At 37.7% G+C, this 25,992-nt stretch overlaps 1 protein-coding gene across 1 annotated transcript in view; it reads right to left on the bottom strand.

Annotated features, from left to right (window-relative positions):
• Positions 1–3,066: 3,066 nt before the first annotated feature.
• zgc:113162 (uncharacterized protein LOC553743 homolog) overlaps positions 3,067–25,992 on the bottom strand; it is a 36,033-nt gene continuing 13,107 nt past the window's right edge. Inside the window, exons 3-10 of the mRNA XM_017713472.2 lie at positions 19,975–20,168; positions 17,233–17,354; positions 16,066–16,114; positions 14,676–14,825; positions 9,012–9,185; positions 7,522–7,605; positions 5,399–5,485; positions 3,067–4,291 (exon numbers count right to left, since the gene is read on the bottom strand). Of these exons, the coding sequence (XP_017568961.1) occupies positions 4,190–4,291; positions 5,399–5,485; positions 7,522–7,605; positions 9,012–9,185; positions 14,676–14,825; positions 16,066–16,114; positions 17,233–17,354; positions 19,975–20,168 (962 nt within the window). The 3' untranslated portion in view covers positions 3,067–4,189. The remainder of the gene's footprint in view (positions 4,292–5,398; positions 5,486–7,521; positions 7,606–9,011; positions 9,186–14,675; positions 14,826–16,065; positions 16,115–17,232; positions 17,355–19,974; positions 20,169–25,992) is intronic.

Below are 25,992 nucleotides of genomic sequence, written 5' to 3'. Positions count from 1 at the left end.
ACACTGCCTGCTCCCAGTGTACAGCTACATGGTGACGTTTGGTCTTTTTTTTGTTCACTGTAAGTCATACTGTGTCCTAAGCCACACTGACAAGTCTGTGTGAGCTTAATTAAGAGCTGGACATGATTTGACAGTTTTGGGTTGTATTTTACAGTAAAGATTTGGGTTAATATTGACTCCTAGCATTAGTGTTTATTAGCTGCATTAGCGTTGTAGCTATATGGCTAACCTAAAGAAGCAAAATGTGGACACCAAACGTGTCTTGGCTGAACAACTACATATGGGATAAGTGGAAAATTGTGTTAGATTTTTAGGCATTTTTAGATTACTTTAAGGCCTTAACATTCCAGGCTTCTTACATACTAAGGCTTATTCTTCATTAGCTGCAGGGACTTCAATGCAAACTAATGGAGCTTTTCTTAAGTTATAGAAGTGTGTAATAAAACTTTGGCTTGGTAAGGGATTAAGATAGTGTGCCAAAAAAATAATAGCAATTGAAGGGTTTCCTTCCAAGCTGCATTATGAACCACTTTTCAGTCATTTCCTTTCTTTTTTTTCTTCTGGTTTCTTTATAATATGCCAGCAGTTATTCTTTTCAAAAACTTGTTACACTCAAAATTATTACAAATGAATATACAGAATTTTGGAATGAGTCTTCAACCCCTCCCCCTTTTAACTTAATGTTTAATAGCCATGTTTTCCTTCATCACCATCATTTCATTCCCCATCTGCTGGACCGCCATGTTCAACACACATCAAATATCATGCTGGGTTCAGCACTGAGTGACCAAAAATTAGCTGTTAAACATTCAGCAAAGGGTATTAAAAGGGAATTGCCCCATTTTTCTGTAGTAACAGCCTCTACTCTTCCGAGAAAGCTTTACACTAGATATCAGAACATTGCTGTGTGGATATGATTGCATTTAGCCACGAAAGCATTAGTGAGGTTGGGTACTGATGTTGCATGTCTAGTTCTGGATCACAAACACCACACCATACCAACTCAATTCCAAATGTACTGGATGGAGCTCCATCACTCCAGAGAATGCAGTTCCACTGTTTCATGGTCCAATGCTGGTGGGCATTATAGCTCTCTAGCTGCCACTTGGCATTGGGCATGGTAACCTTAGGCTCACGTGCAGCTGCTCCAGAGTGTCCCACTCTATTGGCAATACTTTTCTATGGAGATTATATAAGCTGTATGTGTGCAGCTGAATGCCTGTGTCAGCAATAGGTGCACATTAAAGAGCTGAATTCACTAAATAGAAGGGGTGTTTGAATACTTTTGGAAATGTATGGTGTATTTACATTCACAAGTTTGAGTGCGGAAAAAGAACGTTTACACAATTTTTAATAAAGCACTATTGGAAAAGTCATATAAATTTCACACGTGAATAAACATACACTGTGTTTGCACATTTAAGATTGAAACTGTGTTATTGTGTAAACGAAATACTTGCACATGCATGGTTTTTGCACAATTCACATGTGAAATATGTGCGACTTTTTCATGAGTGCTACCTTTGGCATGTATTTCTTAAATGAAATGTGGTTTCTGCTCATTGTAAATTCTCCATCATAACTCGTAGCTGTTTTTTATTGCCTTGTTTTCGCTGGGGGTTTCAAACTGCTGGTGGCCTCCAAATTGATTTTTCTGCTCCACATTTATCAATTAACTGACAGTCATGTCATCCAGACCATGACTCTCATCCTATGGGGTTCAGAAACTCCAATCTATCTTCAGATGTGTGCCTTCAACAGAGCAGTGTATCTGTGGCCTCATATAAACTTCAATTACAGACTAAACACAGCCAGTAATGTAAGATCCAGTATTAGAGCAGCAAAGCAGAGCTGAGGCAGCATACGAATATCTCCACTCTCATGCAGTCTTGACTGTAATTCACTACAAATCAAACTCTATTTCCACAAGCGCCCTTATCCTAAAGCCTTTCAGCTAAGCCCAAAGGTCTCTGCTTTCAGAATTGAAGCCTGAAGGCTAATGTGAGATGTGAGCAGTAATTTATTATGATTCATGTCCAGAATAATTATGGTAAAATAATCAAAGGTCGGAGAATGGTATGTGCTTGTTTTTGTACATTTGCAGGACAAAAATATCCTGACTTTGTAGAAAAAAATATTCTAACACCCCAAAAATGTCTTTGTTTAAAAATAATTAGAAGTTTTTTTTTCCTCGACACTTAAAAAATAATAACATAATGCCTTGACTGGAAATCATATGTATATATGAAAAATATGTGGAACATATTATTACTTATATACAGTCCCCTAAATGTTGGTGCTCCTGGTAAACATGTGCAAAACAGACTGTTAAAAACGTTGTTAACTTATCCTTTTCATTTCATTCAAAATAGTACAATGGGGAAAAAACCTAAATCTTATCAGAAAACATTTTTCTCAAAATTTTCTATTGGCACCCCTTCATTTAGTACTTTGTATAGCCTCTGTTACTGGTATAGGGCCCTACAGTATACCAATAAGAGTCCTTGGGCAAGACTCCTAACACTACTTTTGCCTACTCGTGCAAACTGATTAAACTCTAAGTTGCTCTGGATAAGAGTGTGTGCCAAAAGCTGCAAAAGGCAGATTGGGTTTATGCCACATCTTGACCCGTATCTGGTTAATTTTATGCATTGCACTGTTGCCGCGATTGGCTAATTTGATAACTGCACGACAAAGAGCCATACAGGGGTTCCTGTTAAAGTTGCCAGCATGTCTGTTACACGCTCTGTTTTGTAGCCATGTGCTTGTGTTTTTGTTTTGGTTCTTGTGTTGTAGCCTTTATCTAGCCCTTTGTTTCAGTCAGTGTCTGTCTGGTCTACTCGCCTCTTTGTCTGATGTAGTGGTGCTTTCCCTGCCTCGTGGTTTGTTTGCTCTTTGTGTTGTTGTTTAAGCCTTGTAGTTAGTTACTTTGTACTTTTCTAGTTTGTTTGGTTATTAAAGTCTGCTTGCACTTTTATCCAGCCTCCCTGCTCAATCCATACATGACAGAGCGAGTGCATATATTACGCTATGACCCCTCATCCTGAAAATTACAGCACCACAGGACTTAGTTAAAGATCTTTATTCCACAATCTACCAACTGATGTCAATCAAGTTATTTAGCAAAATGTGTTACCAAACACTATATAAACAAGTAGAATCAGGAATATAAACAGCTGGATTTGATACAGTAAGCAAAATATATTCTAGTATAGAAATGCTAAAACAAAGACATTCTGAGACAGGCTAAGACAACTCGGTGTACAAGGACAGAAAACAGGAAATAACAAAGGTACAGGAATATTCATGTACTCTGAATCCTGAGAGAGCACTTATTCAAGTGCCAGACTAACAGTTTCCTCCAAGTGATGAGAAGGGCTCAGAGGAGACGAGACTATAGTTGTCCAACTGGTGTCAAATCTTTGAAAGAACACACTGAAGTTTAATTCAGCTACAATTACATTTAAGCTGCTTGTGTATAAACTCCCCCAATGCATGTAGTACAGCTGTCTTCATGGAAAACTGGACTGTTATACCTGCTGATTGGAACATAATCCAGAACAAACAGGCTGAAAGTGAAGTGTGCAAGCTTTCTAGGGGAATTAAATGTAGTGTATAAAAGTAGAAAAATAACTCATTCACTCGCACACATCTCTCCAACACAGGTCACCTCGTCTATACAACTTTACGCCCAGTATTCTCCCACATTTAGGGTGCATTTTAAACCCTGTAGTACAAGAATGCCTGGGTACTTTACTCCAAATCACTGTGCAACATCTGCAAAGGTAACTTCTTAATTCCAGTCAATGTTAAATTACACTAGGAGTAAACCTAGATTAGCCTGACTTCCACAGACGTGAGGAATCAGGAGTTGGTCCTGTTTGAATTTGGCCTTTGAATAAAGCCCATTGTCACTAAAACAATGTGGTCCCCCTAAAGAAAGGTTTCATAATGAAAAAAGAAAGCAAAAGCTGTACCGGGGCCTGAGCCACACGTTCACGGCAGACATGGCATTCATAGCATTGAAAGGATCTTCACTGGTCATGTCCTTCATAGCAAAAGAGTTGAAGTAGTTGTTCCTCTGACCATATCGCGCTTGTTATGGTCCACCACTGCAGGCACACCAGCAGGCAGGTCCATAAAGTCCTTTAGTCTGGGACTGTCAATTGAGAGCTTAAAAGCTTTGCCCTCACCCTGTGGTCAGTTGAGAATCTGGTGGCTCCAGGCTCTCCGCTATGTCCTCCAGCTCATCCAGCAGCTCAGAGAACGATGGCCGCCGATATGCATCCATCTGCAAGTAAAGGTTTGGGGTTACAGTTGGTTGTGCAACATTTTACCTCTTGTGGAAGCCACAGAAGGAGAATAACTCATAGAAGCTGCAGGTGATATCCAAAGCATGGTGTTAGCAAGCCACTTGAATTTATCACAGGCAAAGGTTTTAATAACACCCTTACCTGTGATGAAATCACTGTAAAGCACGGTTTCTAGTGCCTGATTACTTTAATATATCCACATAAGCCGTTAACTGCACCAGACATAGACACATATACACCTTTATGAAGGCTTATTCCAATAAGTCATAAAACCTCCTCAGGTGAAACGGCATCAAAATGGACAAAAGCATCCCTTTATGACAACTGACACTTGCCGGATTAAGCCTTTATTAGGGTTGAAACGATTCACAAAATTCATCATTAAATTTAATACGATACATTTTTTAATACAGCTAAAATACAGAATGGCTGAAAATGTGCTTTATGTATAGCACAAATACTAAAATGTTAATGCTTCCATTACCTGCATACTAGAGCATTCAAGGTTATAAAACAGGAAACAAAATTTGTGCTTTATAGTGTCTCTAGCCACAAGCTAATGTGGTAATAATGACAGAAAAATACTATTTGATACAATACGATATGCTGTATTATTACTTTCCTAGCCTTTGTGTAGTTTATGTAGGTTAATGTCAGTTGACATAAAAGGCTTAAGCAGGTGTCATGTTGCCTGATGGCCTGGTGGCTAATGCCACACTAAACAAAATATTCATATGTATATTGTCTGTAACTTCATCTATATACTGCACCTTCAATAATATAGTATTCAGCATCCCCAGATTATTCCTTTCAATGTGTGTACATAAATAAGGATAGAGGATAAAAGCTGTAGCTGTTGTGCAAGTCCAACGTAATGGAAATAATTATGTAATGGAAATAAACTGAATAGAATAACACCAATGCTAACTCTGGACTTTAATGGTTAAAAGAGGTAGATAACAATAACAAGCACATTGCTAAGAATAGTGTGCCACATTCTATGCAGCGCAATGCAATGAAATCCAGTTTTCCACACAGCACACAGTTTTCAATATTAACGCCTCCCTGCTGTTTCTCTTACTTACCAGGCAGCAGCTGGCAGACAGCTCGAGCACCCGCTGTGGACAGCCCTGCACCAACTCACTGAATGCTTCAACATCCAGCCCGTAGTCCTACAGGGGGAGCAGCAGGACCCTCACATTACTGAACTGTTTACACTCACGCCTACTGGTGTTAACACACTGCTGTATACCAGCAGGTACTTTAAAAAAAAACAGCCAAACTTCTGTCTCATCTGAATTAGTCATGCAAGACATGGAAGGACATCAACAGTATCTCCTTTGTATGTGTGCTGATATGTATAATTCAGGACTTCACACAGTCATAATGCTACATTCTGCTCAATGTCCTGAAAAGCTGTTTCAGCACTTACAGTGATAATGAAGGGTGACAGAAATGTAATTCATTCATATGGTGATGAACACAATGCATGAAAGCTGTGAACATATCACTACTGATTAGTGGAAATACCCCAGAGACAATTCCCTTAATCTGCTTCTTCTCCGGCCTAAATAGAGCTTGCTGTCCATCAATCTTAATGATGCAACAATGGCCATATTAATGTACATGAGGGGCCAATCACCCTCTCTGACATTCCCTTCATTTGCACATGGCACAGTTGGACAACGTTTCTTTATTATTGTAGATGTCAAATAAAATCCTTATTTTTTACACCATTTAAAAATGCAAGCCACCATTTAATATGCATAAACATCTCATGAAGAACTAGCCAATAGAAATGGCCCAAAATGGTTTGCAATCAAAATCTATTACAGTAACTTGCACTAATATTATTTGTATTTTTTACCCATTTGAGGTTATGACAATTATCCGGAACACATGGACATATACTTATGCAAATGGAAAATAAATAAGTAAACCATATATGCAGTGGAGGATAAGGTACACTAATCCTGCACTTGAGTGAAAACAGTTATAGGCTTTGTAAAATATTACTCAAGTGGAAGTAGAAATATTTTTACATTTTATGTAAAATGTTATGTAAAAATTATATTTCTACTTACTTTAAAGTACAAAATGAACAGTATCTATTAAGACCTGTATGGCTGACATGAAAAATGGGGCTTGAAATCAGGCAAACTTTCTTGTTTATTAAAAAAAGTGTTATAAATGATAATCAATTTACACAGAAGCAATTTTACAATTTTATATTTCAGAGTAACTCAGTATCTGGTCTTCCACACTGGGTAATCTATCTGTTAAATGACTAAATGTAAATATTTAATCCACCTCTTCTTTTGTGTCTGTAGGATCAGGAAAATTGTACAATTTCACTCCCCCCTCCAATCGCCTGTAAAATCAGATATCTGGTTTAAAAATTCCCCAGAAAATGTTATGAATTGTTATATTGTTGAGTTGTTAAATGCTGAAAACGTGTCAGATGTGACTGGGCCAAGTTACAGCTGCTATGCAACAATTGTAAAATCAGTAATTAGAGGAGAGGTTTAGTGAAAACTACTATGATCAGTTTGCTTTAGTCTGAAAGTGATTCATATTCTTTTGGATATTTTTGAAAATCCAGTTTTCTCATACTTCAGGGTAACGAGTGATGATACACTCCTGCAGAAAGTAGTGGAGTAAAATGTAGGACATTTTGGGGTAAATGTAAAAGTCTCAAAAAAAGCAAATACTCTGATAAAGTACAGATGCTTAGAAGAAAATACCTAAGTACAGTAACAAAGTACATGTACTTTTACTCTTTGCCTCTGCATATAATCCATTTTTACTTCCCAGTATGTAGTCATATACAAACATTTTAACACACAAGTCTCATTACGGTTTGTTTTCTAAATGATTATTTCCTAAATGATAATAATTTAACACATCCTCTATAAGGAACAAAGCTATATATGAAATTCTTAAAATTATAGTGCACAATTCCTGAAAAAAAATCTAAAATGAGCCATACCGTTTGCACAGGCCACAATTTGTTTTATTTTGTTCCTCACTGTTAGAAATTGAGCCAATAAACAGTAAGTGTGCATTAAAATGTGCAGAAGTGTGCTCTGTGTAGAGGATGCGTTCACTTATCTTCACTTATAGAAAAATCTATAAAACAAGCAGTTTGAGCAGGGGTGCTCAAACATTTGCATATGACTGTAGGTCTGTATTTGTGAGATCTATTTACCCGTGTTCTGGGCAGCACCTCTGGGTCGGCAGGAATTCTTGCCAGTATTTCACACAGCATGATTCCAAAAGAGAAGACGTCCACCTGGAGTTAGAGAGACATGCAGACAGTCACCGTGAGGTCAGACCAAGCTGTAAATACACTGGTGCTAACAGTGACCTACTTCCTGAGATACTAACAGTGGACTGATTGCTCTTTATATAGCGGCCTAGTCTCTGCTAACCTCTAACTGATTCAATAGCACCACAATCAGAACTACAAAATACACTTAGTCTGATGTCTGATTACACACCACAGACTAGTTTCCAGAAAGCATTACAGTGCAAAGATCATGCTAACACAGCAGAGACTATCACATAAAGACTCTCTCTCACAGATGATCTTATATAACATCTCTGAAACAGCTTGAAATACTAATTTTATCAAAAACAAGATAATATTAGATAACATAAACTCGTTGAAAGTTTCCATTACAGTAGTGTCCTTATCTTTTGGATAAAGTAAATTAAAATGTCCAAGGTTCACCCTATTAAGGGGTAACACTTTACTGCAGTCAGTGTTCGTGAAGCTGCACATGTACGTAAGCTTGTCGTAACAACTGAAACTTAAGCCTACATATACATTTTTAAGGGCCAACAGGTGTTGTCTGTCAAAAAGACTGCATTTGCCAACTTTGATGGTAAGTTAACAAAACACCCGTGTAAAGTCAAATCATTTTTTTTCTGACACTGATTTGAATAATGACAATTATTGGTCACAGCACAATTACAACACCTGACTTTGTGTATCACAGTGACATAAGACTGATGATGTGACCTACCTTAAATCTTATAAATCATAAGATGAAACCAGCACAAATGTAAAAACATCAGTTACAAAATGCCCCTTTATCACAAACAATATCTACTGGAGTCTCTCAGTTGGCATGATGAGCTTATGTAGGTGTTATGTAGCCTTGTGAACACTGCCATACTGTGAAGTGCTACTGAAAAAAAGTAATGCATTCAGTATACTTTATCCAAAGGTGGACATCTTTTCCACAAATATAAAATATATTTTATATACACTACACTAATCCATAAATAATAATCAATTCATGTGGAAATTATGTGCACAGTGAACAATGGATATTAAGTGCATTACTATTCCAGTGCGGCCTGTTTTTTTACCTTAGCTTTCCTCTAGTGTTATTTACAGTATCATTTGACTTTTTCTAAGAAAATATGTATTTTTAATTTCCTTATTTTAGTTTAGGTTTCCTTCCTTTTCTCAATGTTCTCAGCTCCTTTGTCTTCTGTTTCTTTTCTTTGTAATGCATGAAAAGTGTTATATAAATAAAAATGATTAATATTGTGAGTAGAGATGGACTTGTCCAGGGTGTATCCTGCCTTCTGCCCGATGACTGCTGGGATAGGCTCCAGCACCCCCCTGCGACCCTGACGGAGAAGTGGCGTGGAAAATGGATGGGTGGAATATTGTGAGTAAAGTACCTTGCGGTCATACGGTTCTCCTCTCAGCATTTCAGGAGCCATCCAGAATGCAGAGCCCACCAGAGACATCTTCCTGTCTGGATTGTTTGCAGGAAGGTCCCCCACCTCTCTGGCCAGACCAAAATCTGTCACCACAGCCTCTCTGCCCCGCGTGGTCACTCTGATTAGACAGTTCTACAAACACAAGATCAGATTTCATACAATGAAATTCACACCACAGAGAACAGTGCAAAAGCAGTCAGAAGCAGTTTCACCTGTTCTTCTCTCTCCAATGCTCCAGTAGTATTATTTTATGGGATGGTTAAGATGAGGTATTACAGAAACCCCACCTATTTAATAAAAAGGATTTTTTTTATTCCACGAGGTTGTGCTACTATCTGACCACCACAAGGGGGCAGTGTTGATTTATAGTATGACATATCAAACCAACATAGGAGGTTTCTATTAACATCTTGGTGATATCCAGCTCACTAATGTCAGTGAACCATACACATCTGACCCGGGTCATCTTGTCACCAACACATTAACCACACAGACAAAAGCTCCAAGTATTTGATTCTTGTCCAAATGCTGCATAAAAAATAATGTAAGCAATAAAATCCATATTAAAGTGTAAAAATAGTGTGACTGACATCAGCACAGTTTAAATGTAGTAGAGGAGTAGAGGAGATATTCTTGTTTAATTTACCAAATTTTACCAAAGTTTGGAATCATTTGTTAACAATATGAAGCCAACCAAGGAAACAAACACATGAAGAACAAAATTGCAACAAAAATAAAATAAAGAATGCCTTATATTTCATAGTGTTGCTCAGGCTTGAGGCAGATAAAATAATAGCTAGATGAAATAGATAAATAGATAATTACAGAATTTACCAAATATAATAAATTCAAATCCTTAAAATATTGAACAGAACATCTAAAAAATACTCTTTGGTGTTAATTTTACATGATTTAAACCAAAGGTTTTATGCTGTATTGATTATTATTTTATATATAAACACAATTGATATGTAACAAATGATTCCAAACTTTTGAATGATGGTTAATATATTTCATAATTTGCATTAACCAGTCACATTTGTGGTTGTTTGATTTAGACATGCAAGTTATGTTGTGGTGGATGCAGTGTAGGTTCACTGGTGATTTTTCATAGTAAACGGAAAGGCTACATCTTTTTCACATTGTTTTGTAGACATTTTGTGTGTTTCCCATCACTCTACAGAGATCTGGTTTTCTAGAACAGAGCATCTCACATCAAACCACTCTGAATGAATTTGTTCACACCTCAGCAATTGAATAATGCAGTTTTAAAAATGTTGTGGAATTCCTCTTTAAACCTTCGGAGGAGCCACATTTGAAAAGCTGATATATTTTGCTTTAATTCAACAACTTCTTGTTTCTCCAATTTTGTCAGGGTCCATGAAACACAACATGTCCACTTCATTACACAAAACAAGGAAACATCTTTTCATTATTTTAGAGTTTTTTCATTATTTATGGTTAGAAAGTCTAAGCTTGATGACAGGCAGTGTGGCAGACCGGTTTGATCAGTATATAGAATTGAAATTGTGGAGGGCAAAAAAAAAAAAAAAAGATTTCCAGACATAAAAAAATTCAATTAACAGGCTCATTTGGCACTGATCATGTGGAATGATTAATCATGATCTCAAAATGTTTGTTTCATGCAAATTACTTTAAAAATGTGGCAAGCCATTTAACGTGATGCCGCTGTGTACATCACATACAAGCTACATAAAATTTCAGCACCACTTAAAATGCTTCTGGCACCTTTGAACGTTGTAAAAAAATGCATAAGAGAGAGGCGGAAAAAGGATGCAGCTGGTCTTTCATTAGACTAGTACACATCCCACCCTCTCTTCATGAGTCTCTGTAATTAGAGGGAAGACTGGAGAATCAGAGACACCACCGGCCTCCACCCAGTTACATTCTCACCACACACAGAGGGAGCAATGGTGCTTCTGATCTGAAGGCTCAGGAACACGAGAGGGGTCTCAATGGGTTGTGCATGCTTTTCTGTCCACACACGTCAGGGACAGAAACAAAATCCCTTCTCTGCATTTTAAATATACAGTGGCCATCGACATATCACTGTACTGACCTGCCGTCAACGGAATGGAATCTGACCCTGATTCAGTGTGCCTTCACAGCAACAACAACAGAGCCAACCAGAGCAAAGCCTGTACAGTACAGAGAGGTTTTATCTACAGCAGCACAGCGCAGGACTGCTCTGATTCAATCAGTGAGAGACGCCAGGCCCTGTGGTGTGTGGGTGAGTGTAAGTACATGTTTAGCTGAGTGGGCTTAAGAGCATATGAGTGTGTGTGTGGAAGTGGGGAAATGAACAGGGTAAGTGAATAAATGATTGAAAGGCACTTTGATGGGACGGGTCTCTGTGAATTATGTGTTTGCATACAGGTGTATTAGAGAGAGAGAGTGTGGATAAGTGTGCCTGTGAGTGTATTCACACATGCAGCCCCTAAATGCTATTTCACAGAGATATGCACTTTTGCACAGAAGCAGCCATGTGTAGATTTTAGCTGCTTCTCTTTGAACTCATGCACAAAACACACTCTCACTACTTTTCACCTCACAAAATAAAACAAAAACTTAAATAATAAAAGCCATGTCAACTCTAGCAGGTATTTGACTCCAGCTTGTGTTCACACTTAAGCCCTTTACTGTTTAATTACTGTTAAATTCCTGAGAAAGAGTGCATGTGCAAAAGGGGCTTATGTGTGTTTACATTAAGGCTTCACATGGTGAACATAAATGTGATGCTTGATAAAGATGTTAGCAACAGGAATGATGACATTAGAAGGGAAAACCTATGAATATAGTTTCAGTGTATGAAAATAGTTTCAGATTTTATGTGGTGAGTATTTAACCTGCTTTAAGCAAACAGTAAAGCACATATATGACATATTTGAGTACATATTGTAAGGCCACTAGAAAAATATGAAATATTTTTTCTCTCTCTCCGTACACACACACACACACACACACACACATGTATATATTTATGTACATGTAGGTTAGCAGTTAGATGATGTGTGTGACTTGTAACTGCCTGTATAGCAGAATGATTGTCACTTTGATGAAGGAGACTGGGATTTGAGCCCAAGGACAGATTCCTAATGCTACATTATGGCCAACATCATTGCATCTTTCTAGCTAAGCATGATTACTGTATTTTGATCCATTCTGTCATCTCTGCACTTAACACTGTGCATTAACTGTGACAACACGATTAATAGTACAGCCCTGGTTTACATATATGTAGGCATACAGAAGAAAGACACTGAGAACGTGAATGTGCATGTGAGTGTGAATTTATAGCAGGTTAAATGTTGTGTACAGGAGCTGTGTACTAGCATAATAATGACTGACCTCCCCATCTCTCCTCTCCACAAACAGAAGGTTCTGCCTGCTCTCTGCTGCAGCCTGGCAACCAGGACAGTAAAGCTGTCTAGACACTCATTTCAGTGTTCAGCATTTGAAATGTGGCTGCAACTCTCTGCTACAAACCACTGCACATTCACTGACTGCTTCAACACCAAACAACGCAGACTCATTTCAGTACAAACACTCAGTATGAACTAAAATATACACTCACCCACTTTATTAGGTACACCTGTTCAGTTGCTTGTCAACACAAATGGCTAATCAGTTTATCACATGGCTGCAGCTCAATGCATTTAGGCATGTAGAGGTGGTCAAGACAACTTGCTGAAGTGCAGACCGAGCATCAGAATGGGGAAGAAAAGGGATTGAAGTGACTTTGAATGTGGCGTGGTTGTTGGTGCCAGACGGGCTGGTCTTTCAGAAACTGCTGATCTACTGGGATTTTCACGCACAACCATCTCTAGGGTTTACAGAGAACGGTCCGACAAAGAGGAAATATCCAGTGAGTGGTCAGTTGTGTGGACGAAAATGCCTTGTTGATGTGAGAGGTCAGAGGAGAATGGGCAGACTGGTTTGAGATCATAGAAAGGCAACATGAACTCAAATAACCAACCAAAATCTCTGAGGAACGTTTCCAACACCTTGTTGAAAGTATGCAACAAAGAATTAAGGCAGTTCTGAAGGCAAAAGGGAGTCCAACCTTTTACTAGCAACTACCTAATAGTTAAATAATAATGCCTAAATAATAATGGCCGGGGAGTGTGTTGTTCAGTTTATATATATTGTTGTTTTCAGTATACTCCAAAATCTAAGTAGAATATTTTTCTATATTTTAAATAGGGATGGGCATCGAGAACAGTACTAAAGTGGCACGAGTTCCTGACTGGTCAGGACTGAAATATCAGTAAGTTCCTGGAGAAATGTTGCTGCTATTGGTATTTATGTGTAATGTTAATTTATTCCACATAGCAAGCATTTTCAAATGGTTGGTGCTAGACTGGATCAACAGGAGTGGCGCTCTGCTCTGTATGATGAAAGTGTTCACTTACCTTGGACGACCTTAACCATTTAATATGCCATGCGTCATGGCCTCACTTCACTAATTTAATGATAATGCAGCTAAAACCACTATATGTAAAACCGTAGTTGCCTGTAAAGGTGGTGCTGTGGACCAGTTTTCAGTGAGCTCATGAAACACTTACAAATACAACATTCTGTAAATCTGAAGCAGTGTGGCATATTTGCTTTAGCTGCACGTATATGCCCTTAGTGTTGTGTTGTTTCGGTTCCTGAGTGGTGCAACCATGCAAGGGTCATGTCATCTAAAAAAAAACTATCATCAGAAACACTCCTTCAATGCCTGTCAATCAGTGGAATCTGTGCCAAGCTCATAGGAATGCTTGGACCAGTATCGTCCACATCCTAAAGATACTCATCCCTAATAATAAAATGTAAATAAAATGTAATAAAAGAAGGTCCTGAGATCATCAGATCAAATTAGTCTTGAGCCTCACATAACTGCCATACCAGATGTACCAGAAACGAAAAACTGGTGTAAATTTCCATAACGAAGAGAAGGAATGCTGAACACATTTCTTGAAGTTATATGAAAAGAGGCTTAACACAAACAAAACACTCCTTCAGTGCCTGTCAATCAGTGGAATCTGTGCTATGCTCATAGGAATGCTTGGACAGAATTGGCACAAACAAGGTCCAGCTGGAGAAAAAAGCAAAAAGGAAAATAAACCTTTTATGCTAAGAAAATATCTCTCTATGCACCATGTTAAGTATTAATGATGACATTAATGCTTAGATGTCACAGTTATCATCACAGCAAACACGATATTTTGATATTAATAGTTCTCATTAGTAGCTCATTGAAGCAAGTAAATTTTCAATCAATTCCACATTTGTGTTCATAACTGGAAGAGGAGATATTTTATTACTATTTGGGTCCCACTTTATATTGTCACTAATAACTGTTTAGTTACACACTAACAACAAAACAACATGAAACAACAACATAACTACTGGTAATGTTTTCACTGTGACAAATGGATTACAGAAGTATAGACTATGTAAATACACACATGCATCAACCTCAGTTTTTACTAGTTTAGATAGTTTAGCAGCTTATTTTTCTAACATAATTACACATGTGCAATTGTGACATTGCAGTTCTTTCTCAGACTTTATTATCCATCTTTCAGACTCAAATAAATGCTGTGGTGTTCTCACCTTGGAATTGAGGTCTCTGTGGTAAATATTCTTGTAATGAAGGTAAGCCATTCCTCTGCTGATGTCACAGGCCAGCTCTACCTTCTCCCTCCAACACAGCGTGATGTCATCCCTGGCCAGCATCTCCTCCAGACAGCCTCCGCTCACATACTGAGAGTGGGAGAGGAGCAGGACATTATGAAACATGCACGCACACTCCTGCTGACCTCAGCTCAAACAGAGAACTCAAAAGAGTCTCTAAGCAAGGCTGCTGGGGCATGTTACAAATGCTTATGCAAAACTAAAAATGACTCTGAGGCTTCAAAAACACAGCAAGTCAACCCAACACTGTTGGAGCTTTTCCAAGATTTGCTTGAAATAAAGGGAAATTGCTACTCAGATGAGTACAACACACCACAAATCAGCAGTGGTGTAATAAGAGTACACTTTTTCCAGTAGGTTTTCCAGTAGCATTTTATTTAAGGCTGTCTAGGGACTTCATGACACATGCATAAGCATCAGATAAAGCATTTATTAAGCAATATTTCAGTATGAAAGTAACTGTTGCACCACTTAAGGTTGAATGGGGAAATTCAATAGAAAAAGAGCAAATGAGAAGCTGAGAGCTTCATGAGTTTTAATGTTTGACAGTTTCTCAATGCAGATTAAACATATCATGAAACCAGCTGGGGTGCTAAATGCAAATAAGTTAATTCATCTCCAAATTATCAATGTTCGTCTTAAATCTTTCTCTTTGCCTTTTCATTAGCTACTAGCTAGGTGTAAATGTTGTCTATGGTGACCAACAGTCTGAACACCAACCTTCAGGGTCAAAAGTTGGTGAATTAGCAGTTCTACATTAACTCATTAACTCACTTGAGACCATTTATTGTTAAAACATCGTTAGAACTATTACCAGAGCTTTATTTTATGGCAAAGGAGGATTAATTTTATTTTTGCTTGAAAATCTAATTCTGTTGTGGAGTTGCAACATAGCAGTAAAAGAGTCCCATGTGGCTCCGGAGCCTCACAGAGTTTTTCATATGAGATACTTTCACCTTTAACTTACATTATCAGTCCTTTCTCAGTATTAACAGGGTCCACATAGGCTCTGCTGATAGAGGGACCAGCATAATAATTTGTTCTTCTATCTTATTCACTGAATATAAATACATGATACTAGAGTTTTACACAACTTTTCAGCTGTGAGACATCAGTAGCATTTCTCCCAGTGCTAAATTACTGCTCTGGATCAAGTAAATCTAAATAGTACTTACTGGTTATCCACTTTCAGGCCATTTGTTTGTGTGTATGCAATAATTTATGGAAGACTTTGAACAATGAAACCTCAGAATATAATCATACGTGTAATTACAGGAAAATCTATAATTAGTTAACAAAAAAAACCCACCTCAAGAATTGGGTATAGCTTATCCTCTCTCACACAAATCCCAAGATACCTTCAGTAAAGAGATTAAAGAGGTTTTATTTTTCACAGTAATGCAAAATAGTGCACAAGAATGCCATAATTCCAGGAGTGTAACAACGCAACACATCATTCAGATACAATAAAACTAAACAAGTCAGCCCATAATGAAGATAGATTCTCCCTGCTTCTTCTTTACTTAAGAATTGAAAATAGATAGGAAAAGCACACTCCACACAAGAGCATATTAGATATGCTCAGATCAGCATGTCAAATTTTTACATTTTGGGAATTATTATTATTATTACATCCATACACAATTGTGCAGCTGGTTTACAATATACTGTTACTGTCCGAACAAAACCTTGTATCTCCAATATGACAACTTTACAGGAGAAGGAAAAAACCTTGTCAAGTTTCAATCTAAGGTAGAGTAACAAAGTTCAATGAAAAAAGTCATTTTTGATTTATATTGGTCCATTTGTGTTGACATAAAGTAAAGAACAGCTACTTGTTTGTAAAAAGAACATAGATTAAAAATTGAGGTTTTGTTCAGATAGTGACGATATATCCTTTAACCTCCACAAACATTCTAAGAGCTCTCCACTCAAGATACATTGATCGTAGAAACATCTTTAATCGATGAAATAACAATGTTTTATCCACATCCTGTTTTACATCTGTAATAAAATTTCTGTCACAGGCTCAAAGTGGCTTTAGTTTCAGGATACGAGTGCGTTCCAAACAGAATGAGGCATACATGGGAGAGCAAGTTCAAAATACAATTCAAAGCACAATTAAATATCTCCTCTTCCACTTATAAACACAACTGTGGTATTGACTGACATACTTTGTTCTGAGAAAAATAATTCATTCTGCATTACACCACACCTTTATTGCTGGTGATAAAAGTGAATTTGAAGGGTTCCTTTTTTTTCTTTAAGTCGAAAGCCAAAGATCACAGTCACAACATGTACTACCAACTGGATAAAACAGGCAGACTGCATTAAATCAGGCAGTTAAAACGAGTTCAATGTGTGTGTGTGTGTGTGTGTGTGTGTGTGTGCGTGCGCGTGCTGAGGAGGTGTTGTGAGTGCGATGGCAGCGGGGGGCAGAGTGGTATGATGAAGTGTCAGTGTGGAGGCGGCTCACCTCACTATGTTTGGGTGGGAGAGTTTCTGCAGGAGGCTGATCTCTCTCACAATGCTGTCTTGGTCCACATCATTCTTATAAATCTTCACCACCATCACCTTTTTAGTGGTGCTGTGCATCACCTGTTGAACATTAGCAGCAACATCATTAACTCAAAAACATTACTCACTAAAATCTAAGTAATCCAAATGCATTGCTCCTAATTCAAAAAGTCCAGGCTGCCTTAAAGCTTCAGCATGAACTGGTGGAGCTAGGCTGCTGTATGCTGAATTTCCAGCTGTATAATCATCAAACAAATAATACAAAACAGGCTGTTTCGGCAGCTTTGTTTGCATATATGGACTGAACAGTGAACTGAACAGTACTTTTCAAACATGTCATATAAAACTTTTATATAAAGAAATGTGAGGATTTTATCATAATATGATCCTGTTTCTCTTGTAGAATGTTCATGAAGTTCTAAAATGTTCTTCCCTCTTCACACTGCTCTTGAGCTTTTCCCCCATTCAAATGGTTCTAGAATGTTTTCCCAATCTGCACCATTCTAGGATGTTCTCCTCTCTTCATGCTGCTCTAGAAATTCACACTGTTCTTTGTTCTGCTGTCTTTGTACTGTTCTTCCATGTTTTCCCCATTCAAATGGTTCACAAATGTTGTCCTCCATCCACTATTCTAGAATGTTCTCTGCCACCTTCACATTGTTCTAGAATATTCTCTCACATTTACTGTTCTATAGTGTTCTTATAAATTGACACTGTTCTAGAATGTTAGCACCCACGCTCACTGTTTTAGAACTTTCTCCAATCACAATTGTTAACCATCACAATGGTTCATTTGATTTATCAGTTCCTCTTTCAAATGTTCTAACACAATTGGCAGCATTAGAAAGTTGGTGATTGTTGTTTGTGATGTTCTTGTTTTCTCAGCCATTCCGGTAAATGTAGTTATTGTGAAAAAGAAATAAAATGACAGGTCTCCACATGAAAGCAACTGACCTTAAGGGCTTGTTGTTTCCTCAAAGAGCAAGGCCTCTGGAGGATGAAATGTACTCTAAAAATTATCAACAATTGTCATGACCTCTTGGCTGCTGTTGTGAGAACGGTCACAGTGAAAGCATGCATTGCCTGTTGCCTTGCCTACTGCCATTTTCCATTCTTATCTGCATTCCATCTCATCACTGGCATGTTAACAATAGAAGGAAGCACACAATGGTCACATCTGCGACCTGATTTGACTCCTTAACATCAATGCATGATACACAGCACCATGAGGAGCTGTCAAGCCATGCATGAACAAGACATCTCTGGCACTCATGATGATGCTATGAGGTTGTGCAGTCAAGTTTTTCATACGGATGTCAAACAACGCTTTGCAAAGAAATTACTACCTATAGCCATGTGTTATGTTTTTGTGTTATTTGCCCATGTCTCCAACAAAGCGGCTACCAGGCCTGTGGGTGTTACAAACGGATGACATCATCTTATACAGGCCTTTGTTCAGTGAAAAATCTGCATGAAATGACATGCTGAGGAACCTGTAGCATGTCATGTACTCCTGAAGTGCTGTTTTTAAGATTAACACAGCCATGACGCTCTCACTTTTTTCCTACACCAAACCTCAAAGGAGTGCTTTTGGAGGATGAAGGCCAGTGAAACACTTCTGAGAGTAAGGAATGAAGACATGAAGCAATGCTAACCTTTATTCTAGAATGTCTGAACTGGTGGAACAAAAACACTTTAACTCAAGCATTTCAACAGACTCTGCTGCTGATTTGCTTTAGAATCAAAAATGTGATTATACTACGGGAGCAACATCAGATGAATACACTTAGGGGTCAAAGCAGTTATAATGCAGTTTGCATTATAAAGAGGTATAATAATACCCTGCAGAGCATAAAGAGGAGCTGCTTTATACAGAATGCCTCCCATCTTAAACCGTAATGAAAAGTTTGTACATACCAGACTGAACACATGCTTTTCATAACCTTATAGTCATTTTTATGCTTAAATGCTTAAGTTGTGCTTTTGAGGTAAATGTAAATAGTGAAGTAGTGGACGTACACAATCATCAGATTCATCCACTTGGGTGGCCGAAGCACAATTGATGTTAGGAAATGTGTTGTGTGCAATTACACATCTCCACCAGAGGGGTCTCCAAATCCCCATAACTTACATAGTGTAGCTTTAATTGAAGCATGTCACTAAGCATGACTATCTAAAAGTAAGCTATTATGCTTTTTCTTTTTCTGATCCACCTGAGTCAAGACAAAACTTCATCTACATTCTGGCTATTTTGTTTCTTATGTTGTTTCATAGTTTAGATATTTGCATAATTATTCATAAATGTAGAAATTTTGTACAAATAAGAAAAAAACAACATGAGTTGGTATGTCCAAGCCTATAATCTTACAAAATGTCCCACAGATGCCATAGAAGAACTACTTTAGTATGAACCATGTTTGTAAATGAGAAAAAAAATAATTTAAAGCTATAAACAACCCTCACAAAATGTAAAGATTTTTGGCCAATTTAAGGGCTCTTTCTAAAACCTTTATATCATATGGACGTTCTTTAAAATTTATAAACATCTTCCAAACACACACATTCACAAAAAATGTTAACTGAAAGGTTCTTTAAGGAACAGAAATGGTTTCTTTATAGCATTACACAAAGAACCCTTTCAGACGCCTTTATTTTTAGAGTGTCTGACTTGTGCTGTGTAATATATATACATGCTGGGTACCTTGTAGACCTTGGAGAAGAAGCCACTTCCTATGAGCTCAGTGGTGAAGTCCTCCCAGAACTCTAGCTTTCGGACACTGGTGCGGAGCCGGTGCCAGCGGTCTGCCTGGCAGTAGGTGTCTGCAGACTCGCTGAGCAGCGTGGGGCTGCCAGGCTCAGGGGACACGTCCACCTCACACATCCTGGAGATTTCATCTGCAGTGGACAGGAAACTTCAGATTGAGCCTGCCATTTAAACATCATGTGACCAGAGCAGTGGCAAAAACAAAAACATTTCTCATAATATAGAAGCTTAATGTGGCATGAGCGGAAGACAAATCTAATCAGGCCTGTGTGTTTGTATTTCTATAATTCTATTGCTTCATAGCAATTATGCTGTAGCTGCTGTAACATTTACAGATCCTACATGCAGTAACAGCAGTGTAGCATCAACATTTCTGCAACAACAGTCCATGTTTAGAAACAGTACAGATTACTTTCACATTAATACCATATTAACATACTAACCAGTCTGGGCTGTAAACTAACTGTACAAAATAACTACCAGTGTTAATGCGACCACCAAGAGCCAAGTTTATTGAATAAAAAGCTGGACACTTGTTAACCAGACACATTATAGCACAAAATGTGAATTCTTGACCAACGTGAATTCGCTCATCCAGGATCATGACCTTGAGTCATCACAGACCATTATCAACACGCAATTCATATTTTACCTACTGTGTCAAATAAAGGCAAGAAATGCCACTGACAATGAGTGTTATATAGCTCAACTGATGCAAATAACAAAGATGAAAAGATTCCAGTTTCCCAAAAGCAACACACATAACAAGCATTAAAAGCACACTATTTATTGCAGAACATTTAAATTGTGTCTAAATCAAAATTCTCAACTATCACAAATAAAACAATTCTGCGATAACAATTTATCTTCTTAATAAATATTTTTAATTCTCCTGGGTCTTCTATCCAATAAATATATACATTTATATGCACAGCAAAATATGTTTATAACTTTATGAAATTAAGGTTTTCAAAGGCTTGCTTTTTTTATTAAATGTTAGTTTATTATTTTTCAATAAAGTAAATAAATAACTTGTAACTGTGATATCTTGCCTTCCGCCCAGTGACCGCTGGGTCATTAGCACCCCCCCATGACCCTGTGTGTGTGTGTATGGTGATATAATCCATTTGTTGGGTAACCGTGAGTTACGAGTGAGCTGGGAGCTAGTAAGTGTCGACAGAGCAGATGTTAGAAAGCTAATTGACCAGTTTGGCCACTAATAGCTGTATACAATAAACAAATATATAAATATAATTAATACTGACAGCCCTAATTTTCACAGTTGATCCAACTGAAGTAAGAACAGTGTTTCTCAAATAACATTATTCACCCATCACTAGTCCTTATTAATAATGTTCTGCATATAAAGAAATTTGTACATTTTACATCTACACATTTTACAGGTTAGGGTTAGGGTTTTTAAACCATTGGTGACAATGATGCTTCTTATGGTAGACGTATAATCTTAAATAACCTCTGAATGCTGGAAAACTCATAACTGGCCAAGGTTTGCAGGATATAGCTCAAAATCTGAGACTGCAGTGGCTGAGCACTTGTCTGGAAGTGGAGTGAATTAGTGGTTGAACTCTGCATGGGCATTAAGTGCCAGTATGGAGGCACCTCTCCTCCATCCATTAACACCTCAGTGACTCCACTCACTGCAATGAGACACTGTCTGGCAGACACAGCTGACCTCACAAGCACCTGCCTTGTGTTGACAGAACTTTTCCAATTACCTGAGATCAGTTTTGTTGTTTCTTTTGTAATGGTTAAGATAAGGAATCAGGTAATATAACTTGGTTCAAGATCTGTCCAAAGGAAAACTTCCACCCATAGGTAATCTAATTATCCCCCTACACACTTACAAAAGACCATTGTGGGGTTAATGAATGCTTTGGCCTATTATATCAGGGCTTTCTTAACCCTTAGAAGTCTAGAGCTATTGTTGTTCTGCTATACATTCAAGTTACACTACATAATTATTTATGACATACATTCATAAAGTTAGTTAGGTAAGTAATAAGATGAACATTAGAAGTTACATTCAGTATCAACAGGTTCAAATATGCACTTTTGTGTTTTTTGTAGAGCCCGACTGATATTTGGTTTGACTGATAACATTGATTTATATGGACAACTTGCAGTATTCCTGGATTTGGCAGAGAAACATGTAGATGTCAACTGACGTTTTTGGTCAGCACTGCTAGGATTTGAACTCACAATCTCACAACAACAAGGTGAAATTTTAGAAACTAATGGCACTTGAGGCTGGACTAGTGAATCTGAACACAGCTATACCTAATCCCTAGCATAGGGATAACATTATATCCCTTTTACAAACAAAACTAATGCACACACAAAAAAATTCTGGATAGTTGCAATACAAGTGCTACAATGTATATGCTTTTTGTTGCTTACTTGAGTTTAAGGAGTGTGGAATGGCATAAATATCAGTGAGTAAAACACTGTTTAACAAAGGAATACAACTATACACGCTCCAAATACTACATATTTCTTGTATTGAACTTTGTTTCTTTGGGGACCATGCATACTGTTTGTATGGTTAATACGAACTAAAAACAGTCTAAATTTATTTTCATATGAACATTATCCAACCTCTCTTTATCCCTTTAAACTACAGAGGCTGCTTTGTGCTACAGCAAGACAGTCATATTTAAGTTACCTCTGTTTTAATTTGCTGTCCTGTATTGTGCCTTGTTCAAAAAGCAGTCTGGGAGTTGTCTGGACGGAAACACTCATTAGAACTTTGGTGTTGTACTGCTACATGATAAATAAGCAGATCTAATGATTAAAGATGAAAATGATTGTTTTCTGTGGCATCACAAACACATGGAATTCAAAAAGGGCTATTTTATTTTTAACTTCAACCGTGTTTATTTACTGAATCAAACAGTTTCATTTTAGATGAGGGAAAATGTGATTTTCTAAGAAGTGGATCCTTTGAAATTGGTATCGGCCAAAATACTTTCGTATCGGCTGAGCCCTACATTTGACCACTGGTTTCAAGAAATGACTACAACATGGCAAAAATGATTTTTTTCTTCCAAACAAGACCCACAACAAGAACTTTTCATTCAAATAATAATAAATCATCACCTACTTACGAACACAGATGTGGAATTGACTGAGGGCAGTGAATTATAATTAAACAATATTTACTAACAGAGTTTGAAAGCAAATATGCCATGGTGGTCATAGGAGAATTAAGATGTGTCCCTAAGTTGTGAAAAAAAACAGTTTAGAGAACTACTGAGTGCCAGACTTACTTATTAGAAAGGTTCTCCTAAGAAGAATAAGCTGCAGCTGAAAGACCTGAAGAACCCCTATGTGCTTATTTTAAGATTAAAGTCATGCTCTCATGTACTTGATTACACACTAAATAACTACAGCCAAGTGTGCTCTTGAATCTGTCATCAAATTGGAGGCTGAGGCCATGAACCAATAATACTAGTCTCAGCTCAATTCTGAACCTGTTAAATGGCATGTAATGCTACTGTATGGAGCAAGTGAGACAAATTTGTAAAGCCAGTCTGATGAGTGTGGAATCAAGACACTATTATAATATTACATAGGCTCCTGTGTGTGTGTGTGTGTGTGTGTGTGTGTGTGTGTGTGTGTGTGTGTGTGTGTGTGTGTGTGTGTGTGTGTGTGTGTGTGTGTGTGTGTGTGTGTGTGGGGCCTCCGTGTCAACCAGTGCATGACGTGCAGGCAGTGTTTAAAGATGATCTTCCTGCACGGAGGCCAGAGTGTTTCTCTTACTGTGTCTGTGACACAACACTGACCCCAGGCTGTTCTCAGCACTGTGTGTGATGAGCTCATAGCTCATGAGGGAGGGGGTGAGGTCATTCTTTAGGGGTTGGCTGGGTTTAAATAAAGTGGACAAGGGGAGCTGACCCCTCTCTTCCAAACCTTATATACATACATTAAGGGCCAGATTTAACACTGCCACTTATATATTTAGGGTCACTAATAATATTCTTGAACATTCACTCTTAATAATAAAGAAGAACCACTTTGCTTCCTTAAAGAAACGTTCAGTGGATGGCTCTTTGGAGAACCATATTTGTGAAGGGTATGTGTGAGTGTGCAGAAACTTTTTTAAAATATTATCAGAAGAGGCTTTAAAAAAACATTGTATTACGAAAAGGTATTTTGAGCCTTTCAACATTCTTCATATAGTTTTTCTATAACATCACTCAAAAAAACTCTTTGAAGCTTTATTTTTAAGAGTGTCAAATAACTTGATAAACTATATACTATGTCTCCACTACCTGCATTCAGCCAGTCCACAGCAAGGTGACCTATACATGATCAATACAAAAAAATAATAGTGACCATTACCGATTTTACAGAGCTAATAAACCATGGTTACTGATATTGGCCATTATATTTTAATCTAGACAAAATATTAAGCAGATTCCACTAGTTTTAGTCAAACAGTGCTATACTGACTACAGTGACTGTGTGATGTGCAGAGAAAATCGTACACTGCTGGCTCTCTTCATCCTCCAAGACCTTTACTCTTTACTGCATCCATCAACCGTGGGGCATTGCGAGGTTCTATTTTAGGCCCAATGGTGTTCTCTCTTTACATACTAATGTGATGTTCCATTATTCAAAAATATAACATAACGCTGCTGTCGGATCAAAACCTTGTATCTCCAGAATGGTAACTTTACAGGAGAAGAAAAAACCTACTTTACTTTTAATGTAAGCAAGACTGAAATCATTTTATTCATCTCCTTCAAGTCAATCAGAGACATAAGCAGCGACAAAAGCAGTAGTAGTTTGTGCACAAAGTTTCATACTCATGTGAAAAAATCTTAAAGTTATCTCATTTTGCCTTTGACAAAAATTTGATAAACAGATTTATTCTGTAGTAAAGGCAGCTCAGAGTGATATGTAAATACATTTCTTTGCCTCTCATTTAGGGACCAGCATTGATGTAATTTTATTCTGGCTAGATGACCGTAACTCTTTTTATATTAATCAGTTGTTTATTTCAAATTTTCAGAATGTTCAGAACGCAGCTTTAAGGCTCTAGACTCGCACCATGAAGAGTGGCAGTAATTCTCCTCTGCTGACATCTCTGCACTGGTTGCCTGATTTGGTATTGAATGTAAGACTTTTCTCTTTGTTTTTTATGGCTCTCCATTGTTTGGCTCCTCATTATATTTCCAATGTCCTATGTCCCTATCCTCCCTCAAGGACTCCTAGATCCTCTGATAAATTGCTTTTAAATATTCCACCAATGGGCCTGTTCTCTAAGTGAGACTGTGTCTTCTCTGTTTTAGCTCCAGCACTGTGGAACAATTCACCCCTATCAATCAAGTCCTCCCCTTCTCTAAATATTTTTAAACCCTGTTTGAAGTCTCATCCTTGGCATTTACCTCTGTGTAAGGTCTGCGGAGTCTCAAAGATATTTCTGTATTGTGTTTGTGTAGCATCTGCCTTGATGTTTTTATTTATGTTTTTCATTGGTTTTGTTTCAACTACTGCTTGTTTAAACTGTCGCACTGGATTTGCTTAAACTGTTGTACAGCACTTTGGCCAACAGCAGTTGACTTTAAATGTGCTATACAAATAAATTTGACTTCCCCTGACTTGACTTACTCATCTATGATGAGGAAGAGAGAAGGGAAAATAATGGGAATATATTAGCGGTTTCCATCTCAGCAAACACCAACAGTGGGAGACCTAAAGACTCAGTCTACACGCCACTTCCACAGCTTCTTTCTCCATGCCATAATCCTTCTGAATAAGGGCCTTTCCAACTTTCCTTTACTGTAGCCAGTGCACACATGTACTTTATCTAGCTGTAAATATTTATATTATATAAATATGTTTATGTGTATTTATTCATATTCACTTCTCACATCTTCCATTGTACATACTATATATATTTACTTCAGTACTTTACTAACTGTACTTCAC

The sequence above is a fragment of the Pygocentrus nattereri genome, chromosome 16 (assembly GCF_015220715.1).
Source record: "Pygocentrus nattereri isolate fPygNat1 chromosome 16, fPygNat1.pri, whole genome shotgun sequence".
Lineage (NCBI taxonomy): Eukaryota > Metazoa > Chordata > Actinopteri > Characiformes > Serrasalmidae > Pygocentrus > Pygocentrus nattereri.
The sequence above is the reverse complement of the archived record's forward strand: the minus strand, read 5'-3'. Positions and strand labels throughout refer to the sequence as shown.